This window comes from Phoenix dactylifera, chromosome 11 (assembly GCF_051530095.1).
Source record: "Phoenix dactylifera cultivar Ajwa chromosome 11, Ajwa_hap1_PhDact_Kaust_v1.1, whole genome shotgun sequence".
NCBI classification, from domain to species: Eukaryota; Viridiplantae; Streptophyta; class Magnoliopsida; order Arecales; family Arecaceae; genus Phoenix; species Phoenix dactylifera.
This window is the reverse complement of record NC_143200.1, coordinates 210,456-226,950: the sequence shown is the minus strand read 5'-3', so window position 1 is coordinate 226,950 and position 16,495 is coordinate 210,456. Positions and strand designations below refer to the sequence as shown.

General features: G+C 39.2%; 1 protein-coding gene across 6 annotated transcripts; it reads left to right on the top strand.

Annotated features, from left to right (window-relative positions):
* The first annotated feature begins 3,592 nt into the window (after positions 1-3,592).
* On the top strand, positions 3,593-16,397 carry LOC103710076 (putative E3 ubiquitin-protein ligase HIP1). Of its 6 annotated transcripts, none has more exons than XM_088706225.2 (7): positions 3,807-4,093; positions 5,602-5,719; positions 5,921-7,813; positions 11,435-11,485; positions 15,584-15,661; positions 15,762-15,908; positions 15,995-16,397. In XM_088706225.2, exons 3-7 carry the CDS (start codon positions 6,029-6,031, stop codon positions 16,124-16,126), a joined length of 2,193 nt encoding a protein of 730 aa, XP_088562351.2. In that variant the 5' UTR covers positions 3,807-4,093; positions 5,602-5,719; positions 5,921-6,028; the 3' UTR covers positions 16,127-16,397. The 6 variants fall into 6 exon arrangements, 4 of the variants coding, with proteins under 4 accessions (XP_008793900.4, XP_008793901.4, XP_088562351.2 ...); XM_017843528.5 differs by having other exon boundaries at positions 15,563-15,661; XM_008795678.6 differs by lacking the exon at positions 5,602-5,719 and having other exon boundaries at positions 3,593-4,093; positions 15,563-15,661.
* Positions 16,398-16,495: the final 98 nt, after the last annotated feature.

Here is a 16,495-nt window from a genome sequence, read left to right as displayed (position 1 = left end):
CATGGTGGGTCGGCTGAGCCTGTCCAGGCTTCGAGGAGGAAGTGATGACTCGGTTGAGCCAGGGCTCCATGGTGAATCGACTCGTGGGCTTGTTGTTATTGCTGTTGATTAATAGCCGACTGTTGCATGTTTAGATTGTTGTGGTCAGTATTTGAATATGCTGCACGAGCAGTTGAAACTACTTGGTCGTGGCCACTGGTGCTACCTATTGTTTCGGTAGAGGTAGATCCTTCCAAGAAATCTACCAAAAGCCATCGGACTCCACTGGCGTATTTGGCTGAGCGTTTGAAGGTGCTGGCTATCCTCTTCAATACTTTATAGTGATGGCTCGTTTGTCTTCTAGAAAAAACCTCCAGTGATGGGATCAAGGATCCTTCCTCCAACATCAATTTGTTGCTGCTGAGAATTGGTATGACCAAGGCACCAAGTGGGAGAAATCGTTGGAGGGCTCGATGGTCAATTGCTCAGGTCGTGCAGATTGATGATGTGCCCAAAATAGTGCCGAGAGATTGGGGTTGTGCTCGGGATTTCAGACCGATGTTGGCTTCGACCTAAAACAACAAAGATAAAGAAGTCTTGTTGTTGAAGAGTGTCAGACAGGAGATGCTCCAATGCTTAAGTCAAAGAGAGTCTTAGAAAACAAAAAAGGTTGAGAGAGTGACAGTACAATGGTTTTCTTGAGCTTGAGAGCATTTTCTGAAGGGCATCTTTGGGATTGGATTGTATAGGCGAGGGCTGACATCTGCTGTCGGAGGATTCAAGTACCTAGGTCAGCCATATTTGGTCGGCTGTCGTATGTTCCAAAAATCATGTGCGGTTGTTTCGCACACGCATTATGTGCCGCATATCTCATAAAGGTGATTTGGAAAACCACTTGCGATCTCGGAGAAGGTGTTGCTAGCTTGGAAGAGATTTTGAAATTCAAAAAGCTCCTCGCATGCTTTTAGGCTTGCCACGTGACGGGCTTCGATTGGTAGGCTAAGGACCTCATGGAATAGTCTTAGTTGATCCTCCACATTGATTGTGGTTAGTTTCGAGGAGTATATATATGTATGTATATTTATATATTTACATGGAACAGTCTTATCTAGATCTTACTCTGAGAAAAAAAAGACCAAATCTACATCCTAGTAGATATGGCCCAGTGTTGCCACCCAAAATCCGACTTGATGAAGTTAGGCGACTCAATAAATGGTGACTAATCGGCTCGGACGGAGCTAGTTTGCACGTCATGAGATCTGACCTGCGAGCAAATAAGAGGAATTAGAAGTTCTTGGAACATATCTGATGGGGGATCCCGTGATGTTTAAGGCTAGCATAGTTTTGGTGGGACAGAGGAGACATGGGAGTGCAAGCAAAGGGCTAACAATGAGATGAAAAGCCCTTTTACCTAGTTGGCGAGAGTCCCTTGCAATTTGGTCATGTGATTCTCCGACGAGCAATCTAGTTCTTCCTTATTTACCATTTGGGCGGTATGCCTTCCTCGCATGGTGTCCTAAAATCGTGCCCAGCTATAGCTGCTGGAGTTGTTCGTTCGAAGGTTAGCTCGGCACTGCATGCGGCGGAGATCCTTGATATCATTGAGGTGGTGTCACTTGGGTAGGCCAGGGGAATCTGGAGCTCTCTCTTCGTTCGTGTAGCATCTAGGTATGTTCTCGTTTCCTAGGAGACTTCACATCCTGGTTTTTTCAAGATGAACTTCGACGGCAGTGCCGAGGAGGATGGATACTGCGGCTCCGGCTTTGTCATCAGAGATCAAGAGGCCAGACTAGTGGCAGCCGGAGGCCAGCGTATCTTTGATCAGTCATTTGACAACACCGAGCTCAAAGCCGCCTCGAAGGGCGTCTTCTATGCGAGACAGGTGTTAGGAGCGGGCCGCATTATCCTTGAGGGAGACTCCGCCTCGGTGATCGAGAGGATCCAAGGCCCTGAGTCATGTGCTAATGGGGGGATGCGACTGCTCCACCATATTCGCTATCTCGATCTTAAGGAATGTGTCTCCCACCGGGCCACTCATGTTTATAGAGATGCCAACAGTGCAGCGAATTGAGAGGCAACATATGCGGCTCATGACTTCGATGATTTTATTTGGGAAGACTCGGCCTCTGCATCGTCTCCCATGCAGTTTCTTTTGCTTTCTGACCTTTTGGGCAGCACTCACACCTGTTGGGTATGAGTCGCCGATGTACAAAAAAAAAAAAAAAAAAAAAAGAAAAAAAGAAAAAGAAAAAGAAAAAAGAAAAGAAGTTAGCTTAACCATTAATTATGTGCGCCATACGTTATCCAGCTATTGGTCAGCCTAGCTAGTACCACGATTTTGGTGGGTGTCAGAATACGGGCTATATCACCAAGCATCAGCGATGGAGATTCCATTTTATTCTTGCTCTAATGTTTACATAATAAAGTGGCTTGATAGATAGGAATAAATTATCCACAATTATTATAGCTGAAGAGTATTCCCCACTATAATTAATCCAAATGTCATCATGTGTGCACCTAGTACCAAGTGTTTGCCTTTGCCGAGAGGGCACCTCGCAAGAATTTGCCAAACGGACGCCCCCAGCTCCCTCCTCCTGTGTCCGTGAGTGCATGTATACCATAGTTGCGATGTCTGCCTTATCGATCAAACGCATCAAGGTTCATGGCGTGTCGTCATTGTTTTGGACAAAGCAGCCGCGTCCCCACCGGAGGCTTTAGAGCTTGCGGGTTGGAAGTCGGGACGTGGAGTATAATATTGCGAGTCGCAAAACGGGGACATGGAGATGGAGAGAGGCGATTCCCTGGCCATTTCAAAGCCAACGGTTGGTGGGGGGGGGGGAGAGAGAGCAAAAAGGACGCCAGCCCAAGCGTCGTGGGGTAGTCGGCTCACGAGCGCGATGTGAACGCAGGACGATGAGGCAAGGAAGGAAACCACGAGGCAGTGGTGGTGGCAGCGGCGTTGGGTGGGCGCCCGATCCCACCCACCCATGTATTTGTTCTTATCTAGGAATGCGGATATAATGAGAGAAGCAATGTGAACCGTCCATCCGGGCAAGGTTCTTTCTTCTCGGGCCCAACTGTCAGTATCTGGGTGTCCCAGGCTCATAGGTGGATGGGACATCACAAAGGAAATATTAAAGAGGTAAAAAGGAAAGGCGTTTTCATTTCATTCTTTTTTTTTTTCTTCTTTAAGAAACCAAAAAAAACCCCCCAAATTTCGTAAAGACCATTGAATCCGAAGGGCGACCTCTCGCTCCTCTCGACGCACCGCGGCAGTTCAACCTTAAAATTAGGATGGTCCACAAAATGCTGTAATCAGTACTTTTAATTAAGGTTATTTTCGATGGGAAGATAGAGAGAGAGAGGGGGGGGGGGGGGTGGAACGAGAAAGAGGTGTAGAAGGTGAGGGAGTTATTGTTTAATAATTCTTACAGTTACAGATGGTAGATATTATTAAATTAGGAAAAGGTGGGGAGCGGGAATCGTAAAGCGAGGCATATATATATATATATATATATTGTGCACGGTGAGCGGTGAAATCTCCTCCAGAACAGCGTAGATTATATATATATCTATATATATATTGCACGGTTCATCGGCCGTAGATTACCACGAGCCGATCCGTCAGCTATCTCCTCCAGAACAGCGTCCGCTGCTCTTTAATACGTGTCGGACCAGGAGACAATTTCCAAGATAGGGCCCACATGTTGCCACCAATGGAAGAATGCCACGTATCCTAGACGCACTCTCCGGCCTGGAGGCCGTGACGGCTGGAGAGGCCCGTATCGCATGAAATGATTCCCTTGAGTATCCAGTAAAATTAGTTAGGAGAAAATATTGGGAAATCCCCCCATTTCTTCTCTCTAATCCCCCCTACCTCTCTATTTCTCTTCCAACCCCTTCGCTCTCTCTCGCTCTCTCGCCCATTTCGTCCATCCACTCCCCTTCCCCATTTCTCCGTTGCTGGGGATCCTTTTCTCTTTCTATCTTCTTCGAGGGGTGGGGGAGTGGAGACTAGGGGGAGCATAGAAATCTTTGAAGAGAGGGACAGGCGAGACGAGAGGAGAGGGGTTTTCTCGCCCTTCGATCTTTTAGATATCTTGATCTGGTTCAGGTATGATCTGGTGGATTCAATCGCCTCAAATTCCTTTCCTTTTTTCTTAAAAATGCGATTTTTATGCCCGTTTTGATTTTTGTTTGCTAGGATATTCTCTTTTTAACTTTTAAAGGCTTAGTTGAAGCACTGATTGATGGTTGTGCTTTCATGAATTTTGAAACTATGTTTCTAGAACAGGGAATTTAGCTTCCTTTTTTATTTTTTTATGCGGGACAAGATCGTGGCTTTGTTCTGAATTTGAAAATTTCTCGTTATTTTTCTTTGTTAGAGTAGACGGGCTGTCTTTCTTTGCTGTTTTTCCTTAGATATATTATTCGTTCTTTTCATGGATCCGTTTGTTGATTGTTTTTAATGGAGCATTTGACCTGAGATGAAGCTGTTTCGTGTTTTTTTTTTACACGATGATGTCATAAAGGTTTCATCTTGTTCGTTGATTAGGCAAACCCTCGTGTTATCTTGCGTCAGATTGAAGCAAGAAATTTATTTTCTCTTGAATTTGGAAATTTGTACTGATTAGATTGATCGTTTACTGTTGGTGGATGTGAAAATACTGTAGTCTGTAATTTTTTGATTTTATCTGTAGTATCGTCCTCTTTCCTGCCACCAGAGCCAGGTTTACCGTGCAACGACTTCAGTGTTTGACACCAAAATATCCGCCAGTTATGTACGATGGGAGCTGATACCTATGCTACCTTCATAGGATTATACGCAGCTCAAAATTGTTTTCTACCTGAGATGATGTAGAGGCGACAAAGTAGTTCACTTGATACAGGAGCATGCACGCTCATTTAGATATATTGTGGATAAAGTGCAAAACTTGGAGTTGCTAATGGTGATAGAATATTTTGATCCTATCTCCTAATTAGGAAGAATTAGGTGGAGCGACAGAAGGCAAAGTCGATGTAGGAGTTGAGATCTTCCTCCTTCATGTTTGTCTCCATTAGTCATTGTCTATTTTGTAAAAGCTAGTCCTGTTTGAACTAGGAGAGAAATTGATCTATCTCAGTTTTCGAATCATTCATGAAGGAAAAGAGGATCTAAACTTTACTTTTGTCAATTTTTTCATCTTTTTCTAAAATTTTCTTGAAAAATTTGAGTTGAGCGAGTTGAGAGAATTACTTCCTTTTCTCCAATCAGATCAAGTACCTATTAGATACATTCCCATATCTTGTTTTTAATGTGCACTAGCTACCTGGTAGGTATCAGATGCTCTTATTCATGTTCTACCTCAGTATGTGAGACCATCAGGAATGGGTTATATGCTATACTCTTGTATATATAAGTGAATGCTAATGTTCAAATTGAAAAGCATGCATGGGGGCCAAATGCTTTAGGTTCTGAATTGATGTGATATGCATTGTTAGGGTGCCCAAAAAAATGCAGTATTTGTACAGCGGGCTTTTATTCAAATGTATTATTATGATAAAACATTACATTTCTTTGTAGTATAACATTTGTATGAAGTTGTTAGCTTATCACTATGTCTGCTTATGTTCGCGATGCAGAGTATATAGAAACAATATATGGACATGAAGAACAGTATTTTGGCTTTCAATATGGATTGATAATTTATATGTTGATCATCAGCAAAGAGTCAAAATTTAGATGGGGGAAGCCAGGAAGGTTGTACATATAGAAGTATTCTTTTCTTATCTATATCTCATATATTTGTCAATCCTGTTTCTGTATTGATGCAGCCTTACTAGTCTTATTTGCTTTCTCACACTGCATTGCTGTTGATTTATTTAAATAAGGAGCCCACTAGGAGAACATCTATTTGGATATCAAACAATAATTTTCTGCATTTTTTATTTTTCTATGCAGTCTGCTCAAGTTCAAGTGACATGGTTGAATGGTTGCATGTGATAGACTCTATTGTAGCATCTTTTGGTTCCTTCTTGGCAGAAACTCCGGGGAAGAAGAACTTGCCTGATGCAAGGGCAAAGGAGTTCTGTTGAACCTTTCACTGAAACATTTGAATTTGACAACGTGTCAAGTTCAAGCAACTCTGCCATGGATCAACAAATGTTCTGGAATAACTTGCTTCTTGATCCAGTAGAGACTCAGAACCTACCAGATTATCTAGTATCTCACACTGATGCAAATATGTCATATGTAAACATGGGTGCTCAAGATGGTGCTCGACTGAGCATCTGGAACTCAGGTGGATCTAGCTCAAGAGAACACTCACTAAACCATGGAAGCTGTGATGAAATCAAAATGGAGCATGGGAGGACACCTGCTCGGATAGTTAACGTGAGGGGTGGTCCGAGGATAGAACAAAGCCATTCTGAAGCAGCCAGGGTGCTTCCTCTGGAAAATGTCAACATTAATCTTAACGCATCGCAAATTGATGACGAGCAATCTTTGCAGGATGCCAATTTAAATGCTGTCTCTCAGAATTCAGAACACAATGCTGGACTTGTTGGTTCCAGCAGCGAGGTCTCAGAAACGAGGCTATGTCCTCATCCTACCTATGCCCCAGGTTTACTGGAATCTGATCATGTTCCATCATTGAATGGTCCTTCAAATTCTTGTGGAAATTATTCTGGAGGCATTGGATTTATGCCAGAAGATGGTGATGGAAGGCCAGGAAGTTCATTGGATGGTCGGCGCTTAGCTTGCAAAAGGAAAAACGTCGAAGGCATACCTGGGCAGTCTTCTGCAAGTGGAAGTGCAATATTTATCGACCAAGACGAGAATAGTTTACTGCATCCTGCTTTGTCTAGTTACAATCCTGCTACTTCTTTAAATATAGGTAGCTCGTCAGATTATCTATCCGTAGAAAATCCTTATGAAGAAGAGCTAAATGCAGGCGTTGGCACCATCATGAGAGGAGCGGCTTCTGAATCCTATCCTTCTGCAGGTACAGCAGGTCATGCAGAAAGTTCACGTAGAAGTTTTCGAATCAGAATGAACCCTGCCCATCAACATGATATTTCCCCACCTAATTTATGGTCCTCAGGGAATACAGTGAACCGGTTTAATGTATGGTCACCCAATCAGCCACCTTTCCATCCTGCCCCATTTAGTCAGCCTCTAGAACCCATGCCAATTGGTGCAAGCTCAAGCTCACAAAGTCAGCCTCATATGCGAGTTATTCCTGGTTTGCCTCAGCCACTGTACCATTTCCCATGGAGTGGAGCTTCCAGTTCAAGAGTTGGCAGTTCACCAATTTCTGTCAACCCAGAGGAGAGAGTAATTGCTTTGAGCGAGGACCCAAACTCAAGAAACATGACAATAAGCAATGCTTCAGATTTTGTTCCCACACCTGATATGAGACATCTGGTGCAAGACCGGACAAATTGGAATCCGTCTGATAGGAGTACTAGCATTGCTGGAAATGGAGTGCCTACCTCACAGACTGCAACTAGTTCAGGGGTCTATCCAACCCTAGGGCCTACGTGGATTCCTCATCAAAATCTTCCTACCCGATATCCACGAAACTTGTCAGAGGTTGTTCGACAGTCGTTGTTTCCATCTGGTGTTTCTGAATCTGGAGGTCAGACGAGTAACTTTTCTCCACAACGTCCTTGTCACTCTATTACATCACAGGGGAGAGGTCATCAATCTGGAGCTGTTTTCCGTGGTCATCAGCAACAGCACATGAGGTCAGCATTTTCAGTGGATCGACAAAATGATAGTGTTTTGGGTGTCCCCTTGTCTGTGAGGAGTGTAGCAGCTGCGAGGGAAGGGAGGAGCAGGATGATATCAGAGGTACATTCTTGGAACAATCATTTTCTCTGCTATGCAGGAATTTTCATTAGTTGCATATATCGTTTCAGTGCAAGAATGAAATTGGATTTCGGATACTTTTGCTTGATGAATTTTTAATATTATGAAAACAGTAAACTTTTCCAATAAGAAATCAACCTTCCCAAATAATTATACTATCAACCAATTACATGCTGGTTGTCTACTGCTTTAATTTGGTCTCACGAACGGTCATATGGGGGTTTGAGTGGGAAAGTGTCATATATATTTGTAAGTTTACATCCATATACATCCATAGCTGTGAACTTATATGTACTGCCTTGTAGAAAATACCATCCAACAATTTACATCGTGTAAAATATTTTCTTGTAGTTTTAAACCATGAATGCATCTTTTCTTGATTCACATGTAGACAGCAGATCCTTCTGGAATTACCTGTTTTGGTTTTGGGATATACACTAATATGTTATAACTAGGTTCTTGAATAAACTTTTGGAGTCCATTGTATTGCTCTGGATTTCTGTTTGGAAATCTTGTGCCTTTATTTGTTATAACTAAATTATTGCTGCATGCTTTGTTTTGGTTGCAACAAGATTATTTTTCTTTACTTTCAGAACTACTTAGTCATTCTAATTTATGGTCAACTACTTTCTCTAATTCTAGTTCATCTTTGTTTCACCAACCTTTTCTTGCCACTTTTTCCTTGCATCCATTTCGCCTAACTCTCTCGTATGGTTTATATGTTAGGATGATGGTTTATATTTTACAATCTGCTGTCCCTTAGAATTTGGTTTCATAATGCTTGTTGTTTCTTATTCATTTATTGGTCACTTTTTATGCTTTGAAGATCACATAGAAAAAGGTTTTTGCTAAATCAAAAAAAGCTTAATTTCATTTGATTAATTCAATGAAAATTGATTTGTTCTATTCGTTGCAGATATAACTTTACTAATTTCTGTTTGCATTGCAATCCTTACAAATGATTTTAAGATCACTCTCTTTTGATAACTATGTTTGTTTTGTGTTTTTTTTGCTCTTTTGATATCTATGTTAATGCTAAGGTCACATGTGATTCCCTTATGCATTTGCATATATCCTTGGAAATTGTGCTTCCTGTAACAAATTTTGCAAGTTTTGTATTTTTAAATTCATCGAAATTACCATTATAGACACTTCCCATGGAGTTTTTAACAGTTGTTTCTTGAATTTTCATTATTTTGGGGGAATTGCATCATGGGTTGCAAAAATAATTTCCACTACAGGAAAATTTTCTTGTAGTTACAAGAGATTAAAAAACATAGCTAACAAAAAGGAGCAAGATTAAAACATAATTGAATCTGAATTTCCTATCTCAAAGTATATGTAGCTTAGTTATGTTTCCCTGACTTATTGGAAAATTTTGTAGTTACTCTAAATTTATCAATGTTTATCCTATAAGCATACATGATTTAATAAAAGGAATTTTACTTATTACGTGGTCTTTAATCGTGTTTATGTATTTGAATTTTTTCTGGTTTTTGTCAAGTTATGTGGTCATCATAGTCGTTTCTTTTTTTTTTCTTAATATTTTTTTATTTCTCTAGTTTCCTAATCTCCAAGATTTTCTTGATTGTCATCTAAATTAATCACAAATCCTGTATTTCTGATTGCATTATGCATGCACACAAGTCACCACAATATAAATTTTAGGCAAAAAAGGATCTCTTTTCTTAATTTTTGTTCCAGAAATGTCCCTTTTCTTTATTTGCATGCCTTTCACAAAGAGCATCTCTTTCCATTATTTGTAGTGAAAAATTGGGAAGTTAGGACTGCATTTTTGTTTATTTGTCAAAGAAATAAAGATGAGAATTTGTTTTAGCCACTATATACAACTTTCTAGCAAAGACGACATTTGTTAGGAATGCCGATCCTCTTAAACGTTCGCATATATAAGATTCTCTTCCAAAGCAATCTGCTCCAGAGCATGACCATATAGGGTTACTCGTATCTCCATAGGCCATAAAATTTTTGATCAGTAAGATGCGATCCATAAACAAGGAATCATAGAATTTCACAAAATCGTGAACATATAGGGTTGCTAGCATCTCATTGAATCTCCATATTTTCTTATTGTTCAGCTTATAAACTTACATGTGATACATAGGAGAAATGCCCACAAATTAGGAAAAAAACAGGAGAGCCCATCATAAATAGTGGGAGAAAAAAAAAGGAATATTTTTTTAAAAAAAATTAACTTCTAGATAGTCAGCTCATAGATAAACACCTTCATGGAGACATCGTAGTCATTTGTCTACTGACAATGGAAGAAAAAATGATGGTTGCACATTTGGAGATAACATGACATTTATACCCGTTGTGTCATTGCCGCATTCATGTCAAGATAACTCGGTCAAAACAGTCCATCGCTGCATCAAACAGATTGGATATATGTGTCTGACTGCTCTTGCAGAGGCATCTGAAATTTATGAATGGCTTAATTCAAACAAACTACAGAATCTCAAGTTACAGCCCTGAACAGTTATGATTGTGATTATACCAATGCAACATCGACATCCTAATTTGAGAAGGAAGAAAATCTAATATTTGGCAAGGTTGGAAAACCTCCCTGGTGGGACCAAACAAGAGATGCATTCATCCGATGATATGTAACAACAACAGAACTCACAGCAGTGCTACAGGATCACAAATCTCATACAAAAGTTGCACGTTGAAAGCTTTTTGATTGGATCATTCACTAAAACATTGTATGGTAACAAGTACAGGCAGTCAATATTTGGACCAATCAGGAGGTTACATGCCTACTTTACCTCAGCCTTTCTCCAGATTTTAGGGTATCAAGCAGCAGTTCTATTTGTTGGCTTGTGGATCATGATGGCAGAGGCTAGTGGGACTGAGAGGAGTCTTGAAAGTGAGTAGAGGAAGTTTTCCGATTGGATAGAGGGGAAAGGGAGCTTGAGTGATGGTAAGTATTGGCAGGCTCATTAGTATGACCTGGTAAGCTGGGAAAAATGAAAGGTTAAACATTGGTTTTACATCTGCTATGTTGACAAATTTCGAGTACATCTGGGCCGAATAACAAGTATTATTCTGATTTTGCTGCAAGAATGAAAGAGATAAATCAGAATTGGTAGGTGACTCGAGATATTTTTTTTGTTTATGGAGTATTCTCCGCTACTGAAATGTTGAAGGCTGTGTAATAACAAAGTAAGAACCATGCCAGGTTTAAGATACTTTTTTATTTCAACTCATGTAAAACATAATATTGTTTTTTCCTTGATAGTTCCGTGTTCTTAGATGTATTTCTCTTTCCTACTAAATCATTGTGACTTTGAATGGTGAGATTTGAAACTAGGTGGTAAAATTGTTCGTCTTCCATCCTACATTATGCTCGTCAATTTTTAGTATCTTTTGTAGCCTTATAGTTTCAAGATGCTTATCATTGATCAAAATATGAACCTGTCATATTAGCTTTTTATCAGTTTACAACCTTATTTTCATGTCTGACATTAAATAATTAACTGAGGCTGTATTCTCTGAATGTATCTAATATTTTGTATTGCCTTCACTAATGAAACAATATCTATCATTTTGTATTGAATACTTATTTATTTCTTTTATTTCCAGATTCGTAGTGCATTGGAATCTATGCGTAGGGGGGAAAATTTACGATTTGAGGTTAGTCTTCCAGTGACTGTTCTTAAACATGACAGCTATTATTTCGATTATTTCAACATTGGATATGTTAGTTATCAGGATCAATATATATGCCCCTAAGAGAAGAGAGATGCAGGAATTGCAGGCAGGGCTAGGGTGCTCATATGCTGGCTTTTGCCAGCACAAGCTTTAAATAAATTTGACCCACTTTTAAATGCTTATTACCAGGCTTGACCTCAGATTGTTTAGGCATGGATGCTAGTTATCCAAATCATGATTTTCTGTACTGGAAATTCATGCTAGAAACAATTGGTAAGTAGGAACCACTGAAATGAGGATTAGAGAAGTTGTCAGGGCATAAATGTAGGACTATTGTTTCAAACATGCTGGAGATTGTGGGTAGACATGGAAAGGTGCTAAAGAAACTAGTCTGCAAGTTGTTCACCTCTAATTTCTTTATACTTTATGTGAGTATTTGAGCAATTTTAAAATTAATTTTCCATGCACTTTATGCTTGTGTTCCTTTATTTTGGAAACTGAGTCATATTCATTTCCTGAAAATGTTTCCTGGAAAAATGTTATGTTGAGAAGTCATGTTTTGATAGCAATGGTTCAAATTCAGTTTTCTTATACAGATGTAACCTGATTGGTGGTTTGCTAGAAACTTGAAGAGCACACTTCCCAAAATCATAAAATTTAAATTTTGATCCTCGCTCTGTCTCCTGAAAGACCCAGCAAATTGAAAGGAATTCCCTGACTCTTTATTTTCTGAAAAATTTTGAAGAAGATTCATATGCATTTTATTTTCAAAGTTGATGCTTGTTTTCCTATATTTTTGTAAATTCAGTCAAAGCTGTGTTAAGCATTCCCTGGTAGGTATGGCAATTACAGTTTACTTTTGCTTACATGAGGCCTGACTCAAGCTGATTAGTGTTTCCCTTTGTTATGGATTATTTATCCTGACTCATCCTTCTACTTTTCAAACGTAGGTGTAAAGCTGAAAAGAATTTATGTCTATAACCTGTTATCTTTTAGCAAATCAGTATTTGTCTTATTAAAATTCATAAGTTATTGTTGCATGGACACAGAACTGTCCAACTCAAATGCATGTGTAGGGTGCTCACTGAAAAAGAGGAAGAAGTTCAAGAGACAATTTAGTTCTAGTCGGTCTCAAATTTTATGTTATGATGATGAATAGGTCACTTACCAAAAAAGTTAAAAGTAAGATATAGAAACACAAGAAATAAACATTTTCTAGTTGACAACCATGCTTTTTCATCAGATGTTAATATTATGAACTGTGATATAGTAGTAGTTAGGTGTTTTAATTTTGTAGGCCTCGGTTTGAAAAAAAAATCTTTTAGTAGGAGACAACCATGCAAGCCATTATATCACAGTAAAATATGTTTATAATTAAAAAAGAAGCCAAATTTGTAAAATCATGCAAGTCTTCCTCCTTGTTTATCTTATATTTTGAGTATCTTATAAGGGGGAAGAGGGAAATAGTTCATAAATAATTTTCTGAAAGTCTGATACTTGCTAGCTATAAGAATCTCCTAAAACGGATTACTCAATGTGGAGGCTCATCTCCTCATATCCTTTTGGTTCATTTTTGTCTGGAAATGTGGGATGACCTTAGTGTACAATCTTGTAACTAGCATATTTGTGGAATTTTAAAATATCAATCTCCAGAAAAGTATTTAACTCTTGACAAGTCAACCATATCCAAGCTCAGCTCAAATTGTTCTAAAAAGATATTTGGCTATCTAGGCTAGTTAGATCCTGTGGCCATCCAGGGGCCCAACAATCTAAGTGACCCGTTTGGCTGTGTAGCACCCATACAACCTGCCCAGCTCTAGGCAGCTCAGGTTTTAATAGTGCACTGGTCTGTTATCAGGCAGGGTTGGTCGAGATATGGCCTTCAATCGTTTCATTGGTGCCCAAACACCTTGGTTACAACTTACGGGTTTAACCAATATTTGGTTATTTGTCATTTTTGACTTTTGATTTATTAGTATAATTTAGTAGAGTTGCTCATTGCATAAACTTAATTATTAAGCATGTATTACTTATGTATATTTGTTGTATATTCTGCAGCGAAAATATAGTTTCGTTGGCCAGCATGTCAAGTTAGTCTCAACTAGATGTGAAATCTTTTTCCTTTTTTTTTTTGCTCCCTAAGTTTCTTCAATCTTCTAATTATTTTTATATTTATGGTTTTAAATAATTTTATCTGATCTTGCTAGGATGCATTCCGCCTGCAGGTTGAGCTATCTTTAAAAACTTGTACTGCATTTTCTTCATGTGCATCAAAATTGAACATAACTTCAGCATTGTTCATGTAATTAACAAAGCATCCTCATGTCTTGTGGTGGAGTAGGCTCCACGGATAATATTAACTTTCTAAGTCAAGCTTGATCTAGGGCATGACAGCAGCATGGGCTTCATCAAAGAGTAGATGGTTTGGGCCTTGACTTCTGCTCTATGTTGGTTTTAGCCTCTGGACACAAGCAAACCTTCAAAATGGCTAATTGGATTGAACCCGATCCCCTTTACTACAACCATATTATCTATGAGCTGATTAGGTTAACAAATTCATATATATAATATTATTAATCATTTGCTAAATGGTCTGTGCATTTACTTTTGTGTCTATAGGTCTAATGAGTTGGCAGACAAATTATTCACAAGATTTGCAAATGAAGGCCATACTGATTTCTTGACCTACTTTATGTTTCTGGACTCCAAACAGAGATGTTTTTGGCCATTTGATCCATGTGACAACCCTTTTTGCTTGAGTGCCAGTCTGTAGGCTCGATGTCTTCTTAATTGTCATGCTAGTGCAGCTAGTGTGCGCCTTCATCTCATGAATGCTCCCATCTATTCCCCTCTTCATTTGCATCATTTCGATTCTCCTATGATCCATGTTAGTAGGTGCAATTGGCTGACCTTTTCTTTTTGTTTGGTGGTTTTTGAGAAGAGAAGGGGGAAGGGGGAGCTCCCCTTACGGACATTGAAAGATACAACCAACTGCATTTATAGTTAACTAAAGCCATCGTCATGCAGGAAATTACTAAACCAAACTTCCTGGTGGTCTAAACAAAAGTGCATCATTAGAATTGGTTGACATATCTGTTGAAGCACTTTTATCTCTAGTTTAAAATGCCAGATGCATGATTTGGCTCCAACATGTGCTGAGGACTTCTGATTTGACAACAAGATGGGATTGGTTAAATAAAACTATTAAAGATGTCGAGTTACTAGAGTTTAAGATAAAATTTATATTTGATGTTCTCTTCTCTCATATGTTTAGCATGCTTAAACTTTGCCTTGTGCACACTTTGGCTTTTTTTGTTTTATCTTCTTGCATTAAGAAAATCATACACATTGAGTTTCCATGAGCCTGTCATGTTGACATGTTGCAACCTGATTACATCTGTTAGCGTTATTTTCAGGAATTGATAAGGGGTGCATTTTTTAGTAAAAATTTGTTGGTAAGAGGAAAGTTGAAATATGAGAAGACATATGGACAAGTAAATGACATATAGATTATAATAGTCATTTATGCAATTTAAGTTCACTTGAATGCTTTGTTTGTTTCAATATTCAATAAGTGTTGCATCTAAAAATAAAAGTTAATTGACAACTATTATAAGATTATTTTAGAACCCTGTTGGCCAAATGGACTTTTATTTACTCCGGAAGCCTGAATCTTGTGCATGAGCCAAACAGAACCAAATTACACTTTTCACCTGTCTACTTACTGCTGTGAATAGGGAAGATGTGCTAGAGGTTTTTTTCATTGATGGCCTGTTATTAAGGATCAAACAAGCCCAGAGGCTTTTTGGTGTATGTCGATCAGGCTTTGCCCCAGAAATGACCTGAGCTGCTAAAAACAGGACACAGAGGGGTGTGTCTCTACCCCGAACTTTTTATGAGAAACCGTGTAAAATGCTTCTCCAAAAAAGAAAGTATAAAAAACTTTTGAGGCACAATGTTCAAAGTATTGAATGCATTCTAATTAATATAAGGATTCATGCAAGATTACACCATCTTTCATTTTGTGGAGTTTGATGTGTGCTGATGGTAACTGGCCAGGATATCTTTATCCTTGACCAGTCCATGTTTTATGGGGGTGTCGACTTGCACGACAGGCATAGAGACATGCGGCTTGATGTGGATAATATGTCTTATGAGGTAAGAGCTCCTTCTCATGAGATCATAATGGTCAAAAAATCCTCTCTCTCTTTTTTTCACAGCCGAAGGTCGTTTAACGAAACTATCTTATGCGCCACAGGAATTATTGGCACTAGAAGAGCGGATAGGGAATGTGAGCACTGGACTCAGTGAGGAAGTGATTTTGAAGTGTCTAAAGCAGCGGAAGTATTTATTGGGGACAGTGGAAGAAGCATCTATGGAAGTCGAACCCTGCTGCATCTGTCGGGTATAAATCCTACTCTGTTCTGAGGCTGCTGGCTTTAGGCATCTCCGGTCAGCATTTTTGACAAGCTGTTGGATTCTTTTGTTCAGGAAGAATATGTTGAAGGGGAGGACCTTGGGACGCTGGATTGTGGACATGACTTCCACACTGCTTGCATCAAACAATGGCTGATGCACAAGAATTTGTGCCCCATTTGTAAAAACACTGCTCTAATGACATGAGCGAGGTGGGATGTGTGGGACACATCTCCTACTCAGTTTCTCTGATGGACAAAGGAGTGAGCTCTGCATTGGTTATTTATTTGCCCTTTAAAAATCATTATTAAATCCATTGACGCTGGTGGATGATAATTTTTTTTCTTAGACTTTTTTCTTTGCAAATTTTGCCATTCCTTGAAGTTGTTTTCTGGTGACTGCACTCCTCTTCATATGAAATAAACACTCCAACTGTGTATACAACATGATCTCGAAGTGGAGATTAATAGATGTGAAATCATTGTCTCCTTTTTGCAAGCTAGGGGCCAGGCGGGTAGAATTGGAGAACCAAGAAAGTCGTGCCTGATGCTGTACCCAAGTTAAGTTTATTTGGGA

Coding starts and splice junctions, on each gene's coding strand:
- LOC103710076 (XM_008795678.6), top strand. CDS start 6,029: ATGCAAGGGCAAAGGAGTTCTGTTGAACCTTTCACTGAAACATTTGAA. Junction 7,814..11,434: donor GGAGCAGGATGATATCAGAG/GTACATTCTTGG, acceptor TTTTATTTCCAG/ATTCGTAGTGCATTGGAATC. Junction 11,486..15,562: donor GGGAAAATTTACGATTTGAG/GTTAGTCTTCCA, acceptor GTAACTGGCCAG/GATATCTTTATCCTTGACCA.